Raw genomic sequence first — 17917 nt, 5'->3', positions numbered from 1 at the left:
TGTGAGAGCTAAGTAGGGTCCTTGCCTAAACTAGGAAAAAAATATTTTTTTCTTCTCTCAGGGTGCGTCTACACAGCAGGGCTAAAGTTGAATTAAGCTATGCAACTTGAGCTATATCAATTGCATAGCTGAAGTAGAAATAGTTTAATTCCGCTTTTGGCACTGTCTACACAGCAGAAAGTAGTCTTCCTTTGACTTCCCTTACTCCTCATTAAGTTGGAATAAGAAGTCCTCCAGCTCAACATTATTTTGAAATAAAAGCTTGTAGTGTAGACATGCTCTTTGTTATTTCAGAATAATGTCAAATGGGCTCTGATAATCACTTGTGGCAGGACCTCTGCTAGTTGATAGCAGATCCGTATGCAAGAGGTGATCCAGTTGGAAATCCTCTCTTCTGTCTGGTGGTGTACAGGTCTAGCTAGGAAATTCCTCACCTCTGGAAGAGTACATGGACCACCTCAGGGTAGAGCAATCACTCATGGCGAGAGAAAATTCCCTGATGAGGTGATCAGCTAGGATATTTTTGACACTGTGGAGAGGCCTCTAAGATGGATGTCATGGCCGATGAAGAAATCTGAGAGGTGGAGGGCCTCCCTGCAGAGGGCTGAGGAGCATGCTCCCCGCGCCTGTGGATGTAAAACATTAAGGCTATATTGTCTGTTAGGACTCTTACTGTCCTGTCTGCCAGTTGGGGCAGGAAAATCCCATATGCTAAGCAGACTGCTGAGTTTTTACATTTCTGTGTAGTGTCATCTCCTCCTGGGAGCACATACCTTGGGTCTGAAGACCACCGGGGTACACCCCCCAGCTGAGGTCGCAGGTGTCAGACACCACTCGTTGGAGGGTGCCGGGTTGTCTAATGGGACTCTGCCTAGAACATTCTCAGTCCTCGTCCATCACCACAGCCAAGTAAGCACTGCTGAGGGGATGGTGACTATCTTTTTGAAGTGGTCCCTGGACTGGGAGTAGGCTGAGGCCAGTCACTGCAGAGCCTGAGGGGAAATTTGGAGACCTTTATGATGAGAGGTCTTGGAACCTCTCCTAGGGCAGGAAAGCACAAGCACAAACAGAATCCAGCACTGCCCTTAAGAATTCTATCCTTTGCAGCAGGGTGAGCATTTTCTGCATTCTGATTTTTCTGTATTCATGAGCAGGTCAAGGGATCTGCAAATGGAAAGGAGCATCTCGACTTCCCTCTGGATCTTGGACATGGAGTGACTCTTAATGAGCCAGTAATTAAGGTATGAGTGTATCTGCATCCCTCTGTGCTCAGGTAAGCAACAATCACTGCTGTGCACATGGTGAACACCCGTGGTCCTATCACCAAGCTGAACAGGAGGACCACAAACTGATAGCAGCTGGGACCCACCGTAAAGCACAGAAAGCGCCTGTGTCCAGGAAAAATTGCTAAATGGAAATAAGTATCCTTCAAATTGAGGATGTCATACCAGTTTCCCATATCCAAGGAACGGATGATGAAGTCAGGGAGACCATGCAGAATTTCAATTTCTGCAGATAACTGTTGAAACTCCGCAGGTCCAGGACAGACCCCAGCCCACCTTTGGGATCAACATATAATGGGAATAAAACCCCTTCTTCTAATACTCTGGTGGAGCTCTCTCTGCTGCACCCATCTGAAGCAACCCCTCCTGCAAGAGGAGGGTCTCGTGAGATAGGTCCCTAAAGCGGGACAGGAAAAGGAGATGTAGACAAACTCCAGGGTGTACCCGTTGTTCCTTCTAATTTTTATAACCTTAGTCTCTAGGTACTAATGATAAAACAACAAATATTCATTTGGCCTCAAGGAACTTTTCCCTCTTTGGATCAGCGTTCTTGCCTCATAATTAAATAAGTCACATGTCAGAGTGGAGATGATGTAGACAAAAATTATGATACACAATTTTTTTAAAAACAAACTATTCCAAAGATTAGTTTATGATAAAGGCCCCAAGGGTTGTCAGGTGTTCAGTTTTCAACCTAACACCCTGTCAAAAAAGGGACCCGTCTCAGCCCTGTGAAAATGAGATAATTGGAGAGAATGGGGGAGAACAAGCAACAAGAGAGGGTGGCAGATGCAGTGAGCAGCGGAGGATGTTGAAGAAAAGTGTTTGATTTTATTTGGCCAGAAGGTTGGCAAGCCCAAAAAATATTCTGTGGCAAGTTAATCCATCGCTCTGCTGTATTTTAAAAAAGGCAATTTTAATGTGTTGGTTAAGAACTCACTTGATAAAATTATTATTTTTTAGTGTCAGAATTACCTTGAAGTTGATTTTGTAGTTTCTTTTTTTCAGGATCATCAGACTCTCCTTCCCCATCACTATCAGTCCTAATTAAAAAACAAGTAATAAAATATTCAAGACACCTGTCTTACAAACTGAGGCAAACAATTTTATGAATGAAAACTAGTCTACCTCACTTTTTCTATCATTCTGGTAGAGATATAGGTAAAACACGCTACATAAAAGTTTGAGAAGTAAGGGAAACTCAAACAAGGAAGGGGAAGAGGAGAAGAAGAGGATACATTTTGGCCAAACAAAAAACAAAACTTTTCCCCTTGTAGTTTTTTTGACATTTACAATGAAATTCTATAGTTACTCTGAGGGCCCTACAGCCCTGTGGAATGAGGTTATTTTATTTCAAAAATCATGTACCAAAAATATAAAGCCAAATAGTATCATGCTCAGTTTCATATAAAATGTTATTCCTTAAAATATTTTGACAACTCTAATGAAGTACATTTTAAATAAGTTTCCCTATAGAGTTTCTAATGTTTCCACGATTTTTGGAAAATACTTATGGCCTAAATTCCACCTCTTCTATTTTTAATTAGATTTATTATAGGTACAGTTGTCTTGTTTATTATAGGTACAGCAGCAACTGGAGTTATTGGTCAGATCCAACTAGTATTGTGTAAAAAACCTAAGAGTGACATAAGGGAAATCCCTGGTTGCTGAAAAGCCAGCATTGAGGACATACCATATGCACAATTCTAGACATCCTAAGTGGGTGGAACCTGGCACAGCTCAGAGCTTTCACAAAACTAAAAAATCCCAAATCAACTGTTGCTCAGTTGATCAGCACTATAGCTAGAAACAGTTCTGGCATGTGTGTATTAAGAATGTCAGAAAAAAAATTATATTCACTGAAAAAGGAAACTACAAAGCCGTGCAAATAAACTGTGTGCAATATAGTCATAGTAAACAAAGTGATCACTACTTCTAATCTATCAAAGGAAACACACACACACACAATACTCTCAAAAGGTGAACAAGGAAGCTTAAATTCATAACACTGCTAGACATTGAAGAGATCTCTATGACTCAAAGGCCCTTCTCTTTCTCACTTCAACAGAAGTTAGCTCAATAGGGTATTACCTCACCCCCCCCCCCCCGTCTCTCTTTCAAACAGTTTAATAACTGACCACAGTGTCAGTAATGGGAGAAGTGACAGTAATTGATTTACACTTGCTATATTGCAATGTCAGAACTGAATTCAGTTACCAGTGTGTCAAGTACAACTTTAAGCCCTTTCTACAAATCTACTACAAGCCATAAATGAGGGCAATTTTTCTGCAAATTAATTAAATTTTACTGCAGCTTTAAGTTTCAATGAAGAAATAAAATTCTAGGTATCAATGTAATTATCTAGATGTTCAATGAATACTGTTGCCAGTATCAAAAGTTCAGTGAACAGAAAAATGACTAACTGGTGCAATGGATTGGAGCTTTAACTTCTGGAGCACATGCTCAAAGTTGGCCCATGGTATCAGTGTTTTAAAGCTAATCATTGGTATTCTGAAGATCTAGGCCACGTCTACACTACAAGATTAGATCAAATTTATTAAGGTAGAGGTCTCACTACCCAATTTTGTTAATTTGAAGGTGTGTCTCCCCACTTTGCAAGAAAATTCAATGCTGTTCAAAGTAGGTTGAGGTAGCACATCCCCAGTTGAGAGGCCACTGTCAACTTTGAGAGTGATGTATTGTGGGAAGTAGGGATGTTAAAGACTATGGGTTCTGAGGAAATGCCACGCTGGAGCTCAGGATCATCTGGGGAGTCACCAGATGTCCCCACTCCACATGCTGCACAACTGATCCCAGAATCAGTGTGCGGCGCTGCTCCTTTGAAAGCCGAGGCGGGAGTCCCCAGCTGACCCCGACTCCAGCATAGCATGTCAAAGCGCCAGTGCAGCATGGAACCCAGGGTCAGTGGGGGACTCTGAGTCCCCCACTAACCCCAGGCTCCATGCTGTGCTTCCCACTGGCCCTGGGCTGCACACGGAGTTCCACGATCCTCCTGTGAAATGTACAAGAGCCCCCATAGGTTCCTCCTTTGTACATTTCAAAGGAAGAATATAGAAGTGCCTATCGACTAGTCGATGGAAATTCCATCGAGTACTGGACTAGTCAATTAACCGCTAGTTCACATCCTTAGTGGGAAGCTATACCACAGTGCTTGTGCCCCCTTTGCATTCTGAGTAAGCTCTCGGATGCGGGGACCAAAACCCTGCAGATGGTGGTTTTGGGTACACATCATCAGATTAACATAATGCACTCATCTACTCAAACCACCCACTTTACTGTAACAGCAATCATTCTTTTCGTGCCTTTTTTTTACCTGCCTACCTGCGTAGACACCATAGCAGCAGGAGTGTGGAGCTTGCTGCATGTCAGATCATTTTCACAAGGATGCTAACCATTGTTCACCTTATGTCAGTGCACAGAGTGTAACAATAGCCCACAGGAATGAGGACGAATCACAGGAGGCCATGAACATGCTCCTATACAAAGCACTTGAGTTGACCAACTTGCAAATGATGCTGAGTGTTTGATCCTTTGTAAATAGTGAAACGCTGGTTCTGGTGCAGTCAAACCAGCACAGACCGTTGGGACTGCATTGTGAAACGGGTATGCATGATCAGCAGTGGCTGCAAAACTTTCGTATGCACAAGACCACTTCAATGGATGTTTGTAAATTGCTTTCCCCCGCTCTGACGTGCAAGAATACCCAATTGAGACCCTCTCCAAGAGCAGAGAAGCACATGGCAATTACTATCTGAAAGCTTGCAATGCCAGATTGATTCCCAATTGACTGGTAACTATCTTCATGGGAAAATCTACAGTGTGGGCTGTTGTAATTCAAGTGGCCAAGGCCTGCCAGCTGCAGAGGGTAGTGACTCTTGGAAATGTGGAGGACATAGTAAAGGGCTTTGCCGAGCTGTTGTCCCCCCACTACAGTGGGAAGACAGGCTGAATGCACATCCCCATCTTGGCACTGGATCATCTTGCCAAGGAGTTCATAAACCTCACAGAACTTCTCGATGATGCTGCAGGCGCTGGTGGATCACAATAGATGTTTCACTGACATCAACGTGGGATGGCTGAGAAAGGTGCGTGACATGCGCTTCTTTAGGAACTTCTGTCCACATTCTAGGGCCCCTCGGAGAGGAGTCTATGGACCCTGGCACTGAAGGAATGTTGCTCCACAAGGGCTGGGGGGGGAGAAGGGGGGGGACACCTATGCAGAAACACGTCCTGGGAAGCTGCTATGCAATCCATCACATCCATCTTGGACCACATCAGTCTCTTCTGGTTTTTCAGTTCCTGATTCCTACACACTCTCTTGTCCTCACATTCAGCACACATCTCCTCCATAAGCATGCTCCTCCATTCCCCTAATTACTCCGTGTCCAAGCAGGCAGATTGCATCTGCTCCTTGAACATTTCATCCCTTGCCTGTTTTCACCTGTGGATTTGCTGGTGGAGTGCACCGCAAGCTCCCGGCTGTTCCTGCTGTAACAAAAAGTGAAGGGCAGACTTTTTAGGAGATACACTGTAGAGTGTAAAACCAAATCTTTAGCATAGAGTGAAGGCCTCTCCAAAGACAATGAGAATGTGTCTGTGCCAGGCCAGAGTTATATTTTTATGCAGCCACTATGCAGCAGGTACGCAACAAAGTTCTTAAGGGAGCTTAAGTTCAGTTGGGTATTCTGTTTGTTGGCAAGTATGATAAAGGACATGTAGGGCACGTTCCTGTAGGCAGGAGGAGGAACAGGGCACGGTTTTCCTGGCCGGGGGATGATGGCTCATGCGACTGCCCTCTGTGTCCAGCACACCCCACTTCCTGGGAGAGTGCTACTTTCCCAACCTACAGGAAGGCCAGATGCTGAAGCCATGGTTCACTGGGGATGACAAATGGAGGTTAGCAACTAATAGCTTCCCCTCCTTTATCCGGGTTGCCATACAAGATTTCAGTCTTCTCTGACACACACGGAGTGATATGGAGCCGATGCTGACTGAATGTGGCCAGAAACCTGGGCCTTATGCTACAGTTCTTTGTGCTGCAATGATGCCAAACTACTTACTGCTGGCTTGGCATGGAAAGGTGTCCAAATGTGGAGGATGGAATAAGGCAGCCCTCCCCAGAAACCTTGTGAGAAGGATGAAAGAGCTCCTCTAAGAGTGTCATAGAGATGAGCAGGGAGGATTCCCGCTCCATCTCCAGACACATTGACAAGCTGTTCTGGGCCCTCTTCACTGAGCAGGCACAGAGAATGCCATCACCTCACACCTGTTTGTACCAAGATAAAAAAAATGTGAACTCATCAGAAGTGCCCTCCCTGGGATCAATGCCTGACTGAGATGTGCTGGGAGGAGGGAACTGTCTCCAATGTGATGAAAAGCTCTTGTCTCTTGATGAAATCAGTTGCCCCAGTCGCCTGCTGACTATCTCCCCCACTTCTTCATCTATGCTTTCCTCCATGCTGCTGACCTAGCCAGCTGGATTGTCTTGAGAGGAATCCAAGATCCAACTTGGGAAAATGATTGTGTGCTCCTCCCCTCCCCCACCCCCGCAGGCTCGCATGCAGCTGGTCGTAGAAGCGGCATGTTTATGGCGATGCGCCATACTGTCCATTTGCCTCCTCTGCCTTTTGGTTAGACTGCATCAGCTCCTTTGAGAGCAGCACTTCTGGGTGTCTCTTTCATAGCCTTTCTCCAGCATGCCCTCTGCAATCTTGCCATAAATGTCTGTGTTTCTTTTGCTGGTTCGTAGCTCCGTACGAATAGATTCTTCTCTCCACACACACCAAGGAGAGCCATGATCTCCTGCACTCACCCTGCTGGTGTTCATCTGCAAACCTGAACACTGGAGCCCATGGAGCTCACAGAACTTGAAGTCCTGGCCAGGTGTATTTCTTACTCAGAGTTGGCTGGCCATGCTGCCCATACAGGAAATGAAATTCAAATTTTCCTGGGGCTTTTCCTGTTTACCTGGAGAGTAGCAGAGTCACAAATCCTGGCCAGAGTGGTCACAGCGGGATACCCAGAGGCCAAGAACATTGACTTTTGCAACACTGCAGCTACACTACCGTAAAGTCGCCCATGCAAGGTCAAATTTAGTATTATTCCTTGTGAAAAGCAGGAGAGCTGAAGTCAACTTTAACAGTTCTTAAAGTCGACAGAACAGGCTTGGTAGTATAGACTCATTGTTTAGAAAATAGACCTAATGTGGTTAAATTCAACCTAAACTCTCAGTGTAGACCAGGTCCTAGTTTTTAAGTAAGTAGGTATCGAGGTCATAAGTCATCACAGTTGTCATCCGGCAGAAAGGCTAATGACCTGCTAAAAGTGAGGTTACTGGAGTGAGTTACAGCAAATGGATCTTCCACTGTAGGGCTGATACATATTGGAAAAGCAACACAGGAAACCTTGTAGTATCAGTATGCATGCTGTCCATATTGTTTGGTTAGCTACTGTAACTTAGTCTTCAGTATTGCTCATTTGATACATTTCACACAGATTAAACTTATTTGAAAGAAAGTTTTAAGTAACTTTAATTTCAGCTGAGTTTGCAACATGAAAAATATTGCATTTTGCTTTATTGTTTCAAAAACATACCCTTTTTCTTCAGATGTACCAGACTCTTTCACTGGCTTTGGTGGAGCTTTCTCTTTCTTTTTCAGATACTCCTTTAGTTTTTCTGCTCTGTCCAAATATTCTGTACACTTCGATCTGATACTCTGCTTTGCTTTATCACCCTGTGCTTCGTCTAAAAAATTGAAAAAGGGTTATGCTTTACTGGCAACCCAAAACCCTCACATAAATCAAAACAGAAAAGGGTAATAATTCTATCCCAATTGTAATACTAAATTTAATAGAATATGTAAGAAAGTAGTGTGTAATAGTTTCTCCAGTCTCAAGTAAGAAAAAGTGAATTAAAAGCCTGCAAGAAATCCCATTACATGCTTAGCAAATACTTCAAGAGGCATTTAGATGTTTATATTGCCACTATCCACCATGTTATCTGAGCACCTGTCAAACATTTAAAAAACAAACAGCTCTCTCCTTTTTATTGCGTAGGAGAGAAAACTTGATTAAGCTAAAAGGTTTTTGCTTAAGACACACTTTGAACTGGACTCTCAAATGGGAAACACTTGCAAAGAGAAGAGCTCCATGGTGTTAAGCTCATTCTGATTTGTATCACTAAGAAGATGGGCTACTGTGGTTTTCTATCCATTGGAGTTTTTTCAAAGTATGTAGCTTCACTACTAGTTATGAACTTCAATAATCAAGTCTGCAGATCACAAATATAGTGGTCATTACCAGGGCTTGCCAAGCGGCGGCGAGCCCTGCTCGCCAGCCGCACGATTTCGCGCTCTGCGCAGATCATTCTGCGCATACGCAGATCGCTCTGCACTGCCTCTTCTGGGTTGTAATCTACTTGCCATGGGTGAGTAGATTACATTGTTTGTCGAGCCCTGGTCATTACAACCAGATTTGTGCTGACAGAATGGAGAGCAACTTTCTGGTCAGTTATGTGTGTTTTGGATCCCAGAGCTACATGCTTATCCAACAGCACTGAGATTAAAGGACAGGTCTGCAGGCAACAACAGCATGAGGGAAAATGCCTCTGACAATGGAGATGTGTTATGAGGCAGCAAGTTATTCTAAACACTTCCTTCTTCCTACCGCAATCACTTCAGTTTTACCCAGTTTCAACTGTATCAAGATGCTTTCATCTAGGTGCTTATTTTACCTGGTATTGCGGATGAAGGTACACTTAACAAGAAAAGTAAATGAAATGCTGCACTGTGGATTAGCTAACATAACCTACCAGATCTCCCAAAAGCTTCACACAGATGTTGAATAATATAGTGGAAAGTGACTAAGCCTTGTGAGGGCTTTAGATGTACATGATCAATTACATATGACAACATCATGGAAAAGGATTCAAGCAATTTCAGTGTAGTTCTGTTTACCTCAAAAGCTTCTTATCAGAAAGCCGGGAGTACTTGGTGATCAATGGCATCAGATGCCACAGAAGGCCATCAAGAATAAGATGGATGCCCTTCCTTTGGCTATCAGCAGGAGATAGCCATCTTTGCATCATTACTTGATCTAAAGCCTAACTAACTGAGAAGAATCAATGATATTGACAGATGGACAGCTTCTTGATTAGCTTGCTTAAAAAAAGAATGTTAGTGGGCAGCAGTTTAAGAGATTGGTAGCACTGAGCAGTAGTTTTTATTTACACTGTATGAACTTGATCCCCTTCGGAGGGTGGGGGAGGGGGAGAAGGGGGAAGAGGGAAAAAAAATGTTCTCATTCAAAGGGAGAAAGACACAAAATCTGACCAACCTTAACTCTGTAAGCTCAAAAGCTTGTCTTCCTCACCAACAGGAGCTGGTTCAGTAAAAGATATTTCAAAAGCATTCCAGGGCACACACCCACACATGCACGCACACAAAGGGCATGCACACTTGACTCTAAATACAAGTTCCAAAATTGTGGCCATCATTACAGAAGACACAAAAAGACACATTCCTTTGCCTCACAGAGCATAAAATAGACACAGAAGACCACATGCAAACTTTCCTTTGATCATTCAGGGTTGTTATTTAAGATTTGTATTGGTTATGTGACATCACTTCTAACTTAGAGTGAGTTTGCATTCGCAGGTTTGACAGAAATAACACATTTTAAGGTGAAATTTAACTTCAGAAAAGCAACTCTTTACACAACAAAAGCAAAAGCAAGAATTCAGGTATGAGAGACAACAGAGAAGGAAGCATGAAGACAACAGTGAGGGAAGGATGTAAAGCAGTGGTGAACAATCGGTGGCCCATCAGAATAATCCACTGGCAGGTCATGAGACATTTTGCTTATGATGATCATCCCCAGAAATGGCCCCCACAACTCCCAGTGGCCATGGTTCATTGTTCCCGGCCACTTCATGTAGCTCCCCCTGGCTGGAGAGGGCAAACCATGGCCACTGAGAGGGGGCTGTGCCTATGGACGGTCAACGTCAGCAAAATGTCCCATGGCCCAACTGCAGATTATATCGTGTGTGCATGAGTGTGTGTGCGCGTACATGCGCACGCGCACACTTAAACTACTTTGAGGAAGCCCCTGACTTGTGGGAAGGGCAGCAAGTCGGGGATGTCATAACTCAAACCCTCATTTACGATAGGCGCCGTGCACAGTTGTAAATGTGGTCTGAGGAAGTAAGTTGGGGGTTTTCAGCCCCTTCTGCACTTACAAAAATGATGAGTGCGGGGGGTCAGAACTTGGGCGGTCCAAGTCGGGGGCCTCCTGTATGTTCCTTTGTGCAGAATCTTAAAAAGGTAAGCATAAGCAGCTTGAATTTGATATATTTGTCAGTGGAAAGAATGAAAGATGGGAGTTTGATAATGTTTAACCATCAAGAAAAGACAGTAACTTCTGTTGGGTCACACTATATAGAGATCGGTTTTCCAGAAACCACCTGACTTTCCCCTACATAAAAAGGAAATACTTAACCCTTTCCATTCTCCATCTGTACCACCATGAAATTTTGTGAAGAAATCTAATGTTGGTAGCCGGATTCCTTTCTAAATGTCAAAAGGGTTGTCTATTTACAAGACTGGAGCAATTGAAGAGCACGTGCATGGTGGAAGAAGAGGAGACACAATATGTGCACTTAAAATATAGCTGGCAAGTCTAATTTGACTGTTAGAGAGATTTAGTACCTTGAAATAAAACATTTGTCAATACTTAACATAGAGAAAAACTTCCATTTTGATTCAATCAGCTAGATTGTATTAGTGTTATATAATTTAGCTATTTATTGCAATTTTTAAAAACTAGCTAATAGACTAGGCCTTACATTTTACGACATGGAGAAAATACTGCACAGCATGTTGGTACAAGCGGAGTGCTTCCTCATAGTTTCCTGCTTTGTCTTCTTGTGCTGCCTTGCTAGCAAGGTCTATTGCTTTCTGTAAAGCAAATAAAAAAAATGATTAAAATGACAACTTATGCAAAACATCAAAATAATAATTTAAACAGTTGCATTGAAAGCTGATGCCTTGCCTTTATTATATGAATATCTACTTTTCAAACAAGTTGAAGATAATTGATTACCAATTCATTGGGACTGTCCTTGCACAGCCCAGATCATAGAATAATTTTCAAATTGCTCAAATATTTTTAAACTAGTAATACTATGTAACTAATGTGCCTTTAAACTGATCTCTATTTTGTCACATTGTGACCTATTTCTAGAAATATTAAAACAAAACTCACTGAGGTGTTCATATGACCACCTGATGGCCACATTTAACAAAGGAACTCATGCTTATCTTAACTGGCAATATGCAAATCAGTCTTCTTGTAAGCATCAAAAGTAGTAATTAACCAAAAACAATATGGGAGGTACAACTAATAGTAGAAATGTTCATACACTTGCATCTAATACTAAAAAATCAGTTGTACTGGAACCTCAAACTGAGTGTCCTCTTCCATTACCAAACAAAAGAAAATATACTAAGGAGAAAAAAAATTCAGATGCCTGGTGGCAGGTGTGTGATACAGCTTTTACCAAGGTTTTTGTTTTGCTTTACTATATCATGTCACTAAATACAATTATTCATTCTGAAATAAGTCTAGATGAGATTTAACTTCTTAACAATTCTGTACTGTTTTTGTTTGTACAGGCAGTCCCCAAATTACGTGGATCTGACTTATGTCGGATCCGCACTTACGAACGGGGCTCTCTCGCTCCGGAGCTCGCAGGCAGCGGGACCGCCCAGAGTGCAGCGGTCCCGCCACCTCGACCTCGGGGGCGAGAAAAGCTGCTCCGGGTGCCCCTGGTCTGCTGGGGATCGTCTCCAGCAGACCAGGGACACCTGGGCTATGTCTAGACTGCAAGCCTCTTTCGAAAGAGAGCGTCTAGACTACACGTTGAACTTTCGAAAAAGCGGCTTGCTTTTTCGAAAAAAGCATCCAGTGAGTCTGGATGCTCTCTTTCGAAGAAGCCCTATTTACATTGAAGAACGCCTTCTTTCGAAAGAGGAACTTTCGAAAGAAGGCGTTCTTCCTCGTGAAATGAGGTTTACCGCCATTGAAAGAAAAGCTGCGTTCTTTCGATTTAATTTCGAAAGAACGCGGCTTGAGTCTGGATGCAGGGGAAGTTTTTTCGGAAAAAGGCTACTTTTCCCGAAAAAACCCCTGAGTCTGGACACAGCTCTGGAGCAAAGCTGGGGAGGTGGAGGGGTCCCGCACCTCTGAGGCTTTGCCAGGGCAAAGCCTCAGAGGCGCGGCACCCCGCCGCCGCTGCGGCTTTGCTCCCCGTGTCCCTGGTCTGCTGGGGGGGTGCAGCTAGTGCGTCCCCCCCCCCCCCAGCAGACCAGGCTTTTGTTGTGGACCCTGGGGTAGAGCAGCTGGGGTGCTGCCGGGTTGGTCCTGCAGGGACCTACCTGGCAGCCCAGCTGTTCTGTCCCAGGCTCGAGATTCAGCCGCTGTTGAAACTGATCAGTGGCTGATTCCAGGAAGCTGGGGGCAGAGCAATTCTGCCTCCAGCTTCCTGTAGTCAGCCCCTGGTCAGTTTCAGCAGCAGCGGCTGAATCTGGAGCCAGTTCCGACTTACATACAAATTCAACTTAAGAACAAACCTATAGTCCCTATCTTGTACGTAACCCGGGGTCTGCTTGTATTCCAAACAAATGTTTGCATTTACAACAACAAATTGTTTTGCTAATGTAATAAACTCCACGTAAGACTCTTCCATGAGCTTATAGTTGCAGAATCAGCGCCTTAAGTTGGAGCAATTGCTGTTAGATGTCTCAGAGAAAGACAGCCTCAGACACAAAGCTTTGTTAAGGAGCTGGCTGAGGTCAGTGGGGACACAGAAGGCCACATGACCTGAAAGAGCCCATTTCTGGCTATTTTACAAAAGTGATTAAAAAGAAAATGAAGCCAAATGAAAACAAAATATTATGCTTTTTTTAAACAGTATGTTCTAAGTGGAACAGTAGTGACACAGAGTTAAAGGCACTAAAGCATCTATTAAAGTTTTCAATTGCCTACTACTTTAAGGAAATTTGACCTAAGCACCTGATATTAAGATCTGGTTGTGGTACATTCCTATTTTTTTAGTTTGATCTAAAACAATTCATCTATTTCCTTTTATTAAGGATTACTACAACCTTTCAATATCCTCTAATGCTGGAATAGCTGAGGTAGAAAGAAATCTGACAAGAATAGTTCTTACTGATCAGAACTTCTCAAAGTTCTGTTAAGTCGTATGTCACACGGACACAATGCACGTTATGTTACTTTTAAAAGCAACATCAGAAACCTCAATAGGCAGCCCCATGCTGAGATAGTCAAAGTTATTTTCTTGATCTTTAAAGAGTGTACCAAGCCACTCATCAGTTTCATGTGCATTTAATGGAGATTCTAGTGTGTGTCTGTCTGTCACATAGGCTGCGTCTAGACTGGCAAGTTTTTCCACAAAAGCAACTGCTTTTGTGCAAAAACTTGCCAGCTGTCTACACTGGCCGCTTGATTTTGCGCCAAAGCACTGACGTTCTACTGTCCGAAATCAGTGCTTCTTGCGCAAATGCTTTGATGTTCCCGTTCGGGCAAGAGCCCTTTTCCGGAAATGTTTTTGCACAAGAGGGCCAGTGTAAACAGCTAAAAACTGTTTTGCGCAAAAAAGCCCCAATGGCGAAAATGGCGATCGGGGCTTTCTTGCGCAAAACCGCATCTAGATTGGTACGGACACTTTTCTGCAAAAAGTGCTTTTGCGGAAAAGCGTCCGTGCCAATCTAAACGCTCTTTTCTGCAAATGCTTTTAATGGAAAAACTTTTCCGTTAAAAGCATTTGCGGAAAATCATGCCAGTCTAGACGTAGCCATAGGGTGCAAAGGAAAGAGTGCAACTTTTGGGGTGCTAGGGGAAAGACTCTGTAAGGCAGTGGTCTCCAACCTTTTTACACCCAAGATCCCTTTTTAAATCTCAGAACAGGTGAAGATCTACCGCCCCGCCCCTTCCTTGAAGCCCCGCCCTCTCTATTCTCCTCCTGTCCATCACTTGCTATCCCCAGCCCTTACTTACTCTGATAAACAGTTTATTTTTAAATTATGCGATATTTAAAATTAAAATCACATGTTTATAGTTATGAAATAAATGGTCTGTTTTTTATTCATGATATTTAAATCTAAAATGAAGCATTTATAATTATACATTTTGTGGGGACAGAGTTCTGCGGCTGGGGGCAGGGTGTTGGGAGGGCAGAGTGTCAGTGCGGACAGAGTTGGGGAGTGGGGACGGGAATAGGGACAGAGTTCTGTAGCTGGGAACAGGGGAGTGGGGACAGAATTCTGTAGCTGGGGACAAGGGAGTGGGGACAGAGTTAAGGGAGTGGGGACAGAGGAGTGGGGACAGTGTTCAGGGAGTGGGGAGTGCGGTCTGGGGAGGAGTGGGGTGCCAGGGGAGGCAGAGAGTCCCCTGCATCTGCCTCATCCCAGGATTCCCCCTCCCCCCCGAGGGAAAGCAGCGCACACCTGCCCCGGGCCCGACCCCCATGCAGGGAAGCCCCGCACGTATGCGGCTGCCCCGGGGCTGACCCCCCCCCCCCCAATGCACGGAAGCCCCGCGTGCGCCTGCCCCGGGGCCGACCCTCCCGCGCGCACTGGGAAACCCCGCGTGCACATCCCCCGGTGCTGACTCACCCCTCCTGTGCGGTGCAGGGAGCTGATGCTCCCTCCCGCCGTACACCCGGCAGAGCAGCTAGTGCACTTCCGGAATCGCAGGAAGTGGCGCTAAACTGCGGGACTTCTGTCCATCCCCGGGAAGCCAACACTACCTCCATTTTCACTTGAGAAAGGTACTGGGGCTTCTCGGGGGGGGGGGGGAGGAGGAGCGGGAGAAATGGGGGCGGGGCGGCCAGGATGCCTCGGGATTGACTGGTCGATGCCTCGCGATCGACCAGTCGATCGCAATCGACCTGTTGGTGACCATGGCTGTAAGGTGTAACTAAAGAACCAGTCACGTAGTACTTTAAAGATTAACAAGATGGTTTATTAGGTGATGAGCTTTCGTGGGGCAGACCCACTTCTTCAGACTTGAAGAAGTGGGTCTGCCCCACGAAAGCTCATAATCTAATTAAAAACTTAACAAGATGGTTTATTAAGTGCTACATGACTGCTTTTTGGTTTCACCAAGATCAGACTAACACGGCTATTTCTCTGTAAGGTGTGTGAGTTAAGAGACATTATAGTGGTATCTACATCTTATTCTTATATTTAAAAGCAAAAAAATCAATTAAAATGTTACAGTTAAGCTCCAATTCACAAAATATTGAAGCTGCATGTGCTACCCTGAATGTTGCAAGACAGGTTATTACATATTCATAGTTTTGTATACAGATGAATAAAATGTTTTTTGCCAGGTGTGGAATCAGTGATAGAGGACTCCACCCATCTTTACTTCCTGGTATATCTTTTAAATAAATGACTCAGAGTGCATTCCTTCAAGATGCCATACATGAATATTTAAAAACTATAAAATGCTAGCACATTTACCCAGCGGTTCTTGGGTCGCTAAGGCTAGGGCTGTTGCTACACTTCAAAGGCGGAGGTGTCCTATCGACTAATTTAATAGTTGATGCAAAATGCATTGTCTATTCGATTAGTCAATTAGTCGATATTTGACATCCTTAGATTACAGTTCTGCTATACTTCAATGCTGCTGCTGGCATTGCCTTCAGGGCTGGGCACCTGGAAAGTGACAGCTGCTTGATGGGATCCCAGCTCTGAAGGCAGAGCTGCTGTTAGCAGCAGCGCAGAAGAAAGGATGGAATGCTATGATACTACTATGCTTAGTTCGGTGGTGCTGCTTGCAGAGCTTGGTCCTCAGTCAGCAACCGTCACTCTACAGCTAGCCAGCTCTGAAGACAGCAACGCAGAAGTAAGGGTGGCATGGTGCGGTATGGCTATCTGTAGTTCTTTACATGCTGGTAGGGTACTCCCTTTAGACCTGAGTGCCACTCTCAGCACAGAAGCAAGCACAATCCACTCAAAATCATCTTGTGACCTCCCCTGCAACTCCTTTTTGTGTCAAGACCTTTAAGCTGAGAAACGCTGGTCTCCTCTGTGAAATCTCTATGGATTTACTCAGCATTGCTCAGGTCCTTATCTCAAATAATTTTTGGTTTTCTTCATTTAAAACACTGTTTCTCATAAAATGGCCCCACCCCAGAGCAATCGCATTCCAGGAACATCCCACTGTCCTGGCCCAACCAAACCTTTACTTTGCTTTAAGCTATGATAAAAGTAAGCTACAGAGCAAATTTGGTGGTCCTAGCCCTTATCGTTTAGAAGGAGTTCTTGAACATACAAATTCTCTCAAATACATAGTATATAGTCATAGTGAAATAACACAAGACACCAGATTTTACAGTCCACAGTGCATTTTTCATGCCTGTGAATATGAAAAAGATCTCCCTCTCTATATATACATATAAAATCAACAGTGTATCTTCACTATATTATCTGTAATACATAAACTAGATGCCACAGGCAGAAGCATTTCTCTATACTAAGCTATAGTTATTACTGGAATGTTAATGAAGGACTTCCTAATTTTTATTATAGCGCTCCTGTTAACTGAGCAAATGTATGGAAAATCAACACTGTCCTCAAATTTATCTTCACAGCTTAAAAATTTTTTGGGATACACTATTAAAGTCAACCATTTTTAATAGTGATGTTAGTGTGCAGTCATTTTCATGATTAACCAATAAGCCTGGGCTCATTGGTTAATCCTAATGACTTCACACACACATCCTTGCTACCTCTGTATCTGTGGCAGTAATGAGGGGGGAGGCAGGAACCTGTGCTTGTGGGGAGCCAGCTTTTAAGCATGCTCCCCATGCATGTCAGCTTCCACGGAAGGCCCCTCCCCCAGCTGTCCCACGTAGAGGCAGCAGCTGGGGGAGAGGGATAGGCTTCTGCAGAGTTGCCTGCCCCTGCACTGCTACCTTTGTATCCAAGACAGCAGAGGGGAGCAAGGGAGAGGGGAAGATTGGAGCTGTCTTGCAAGCACTGGCTCCCGCCTGCTCTCCTGTGTGTAAACGTGTAACTGCTAAAAGTTTCAGCGGTTACACATTTACACAAATAAATGTTTGCTAACATCCCTGGTTACAAAGAATCCCTAGCAAAGCTCCAATGTGATTGTGTCACGTGAACTATGTCAGTATAAAACCTCACATAATGGTTGAGACTAGTTCTGGGAAAAAAGGATGCAGTGTAGCAGTGCCAAACATTTATAACTACAAATTTAACATAACTGTGTTTCAAGGATTCTGAAAGTATTTATCCCCTCTATTAAAAGGTCTGAAGTGGGGAAGAAGTATAGCTATGTGCCATTCTTTATGTAAGAAAAATCTTTCAGGCTGTTTTTACTTCTCTTTCCTATTTGTGCTTTTTACCAGAAATAAACCAGCAAATAAGCAGAGGGTATTGTGCCTTTGAAAAATCTTCCATAATAAGGAATTTGTAGAAAGTCTATCTTGGAGACTCAGTTGTGGACTGCAAGCTTACAGTACAAAACCTCAAAAAGTTGTAAACCATCTAACAAAGTCGCTACCCCTC

The 17917-nt window shown here is 43.9% G+C and overlaps 1 protein-coding gene across 1 annotated transcript in view; it reads right to left on the bottom strand.

The window, feature by feature from the left end:
* Positions 1-17917, bottom strand: part of VPS4B (vacuolar protein sorting 4 homolog B) — a 42255-nt gene that overhangs the window by 21207 nt on the left and 3131 nt on the right. The window contains exons 2-4 of the mRNA XM_075921373.1: positions 11146-11257; positions 7899-8049; positions 2259-2326 (exon numbers count right to left, since the gene is read on the bottom strand). Coding sequence (XP_075777488.1) covers positions 2259-2326; positions 7899-8049; positions 11146-11257 — 331 coding nt within the window. The remainder of the gene's footprint in view (positions 1-2258; positions 2327-7898; positions 8050-11145; positions 11258-17917) is intronic.

The sequence above is a fragment of the Pelodiscus sinensis genome, chromosome 2 (genome assembly GCF_049634645.1).
Source record: "Pelodiscus sinensis isolate JC-2024 chromosome 2, ASM4963464v1, whole genome shotgun sequence".
Lineage (NCBI taxonomy): Eukaryota > Metazoa > Chordata > Testudines > Trionychidae > Pelodiscus > Pelodiscus sinensis.
This window is presented reverse-complemented; position numbering and strand designations above follow the sequence as displayed.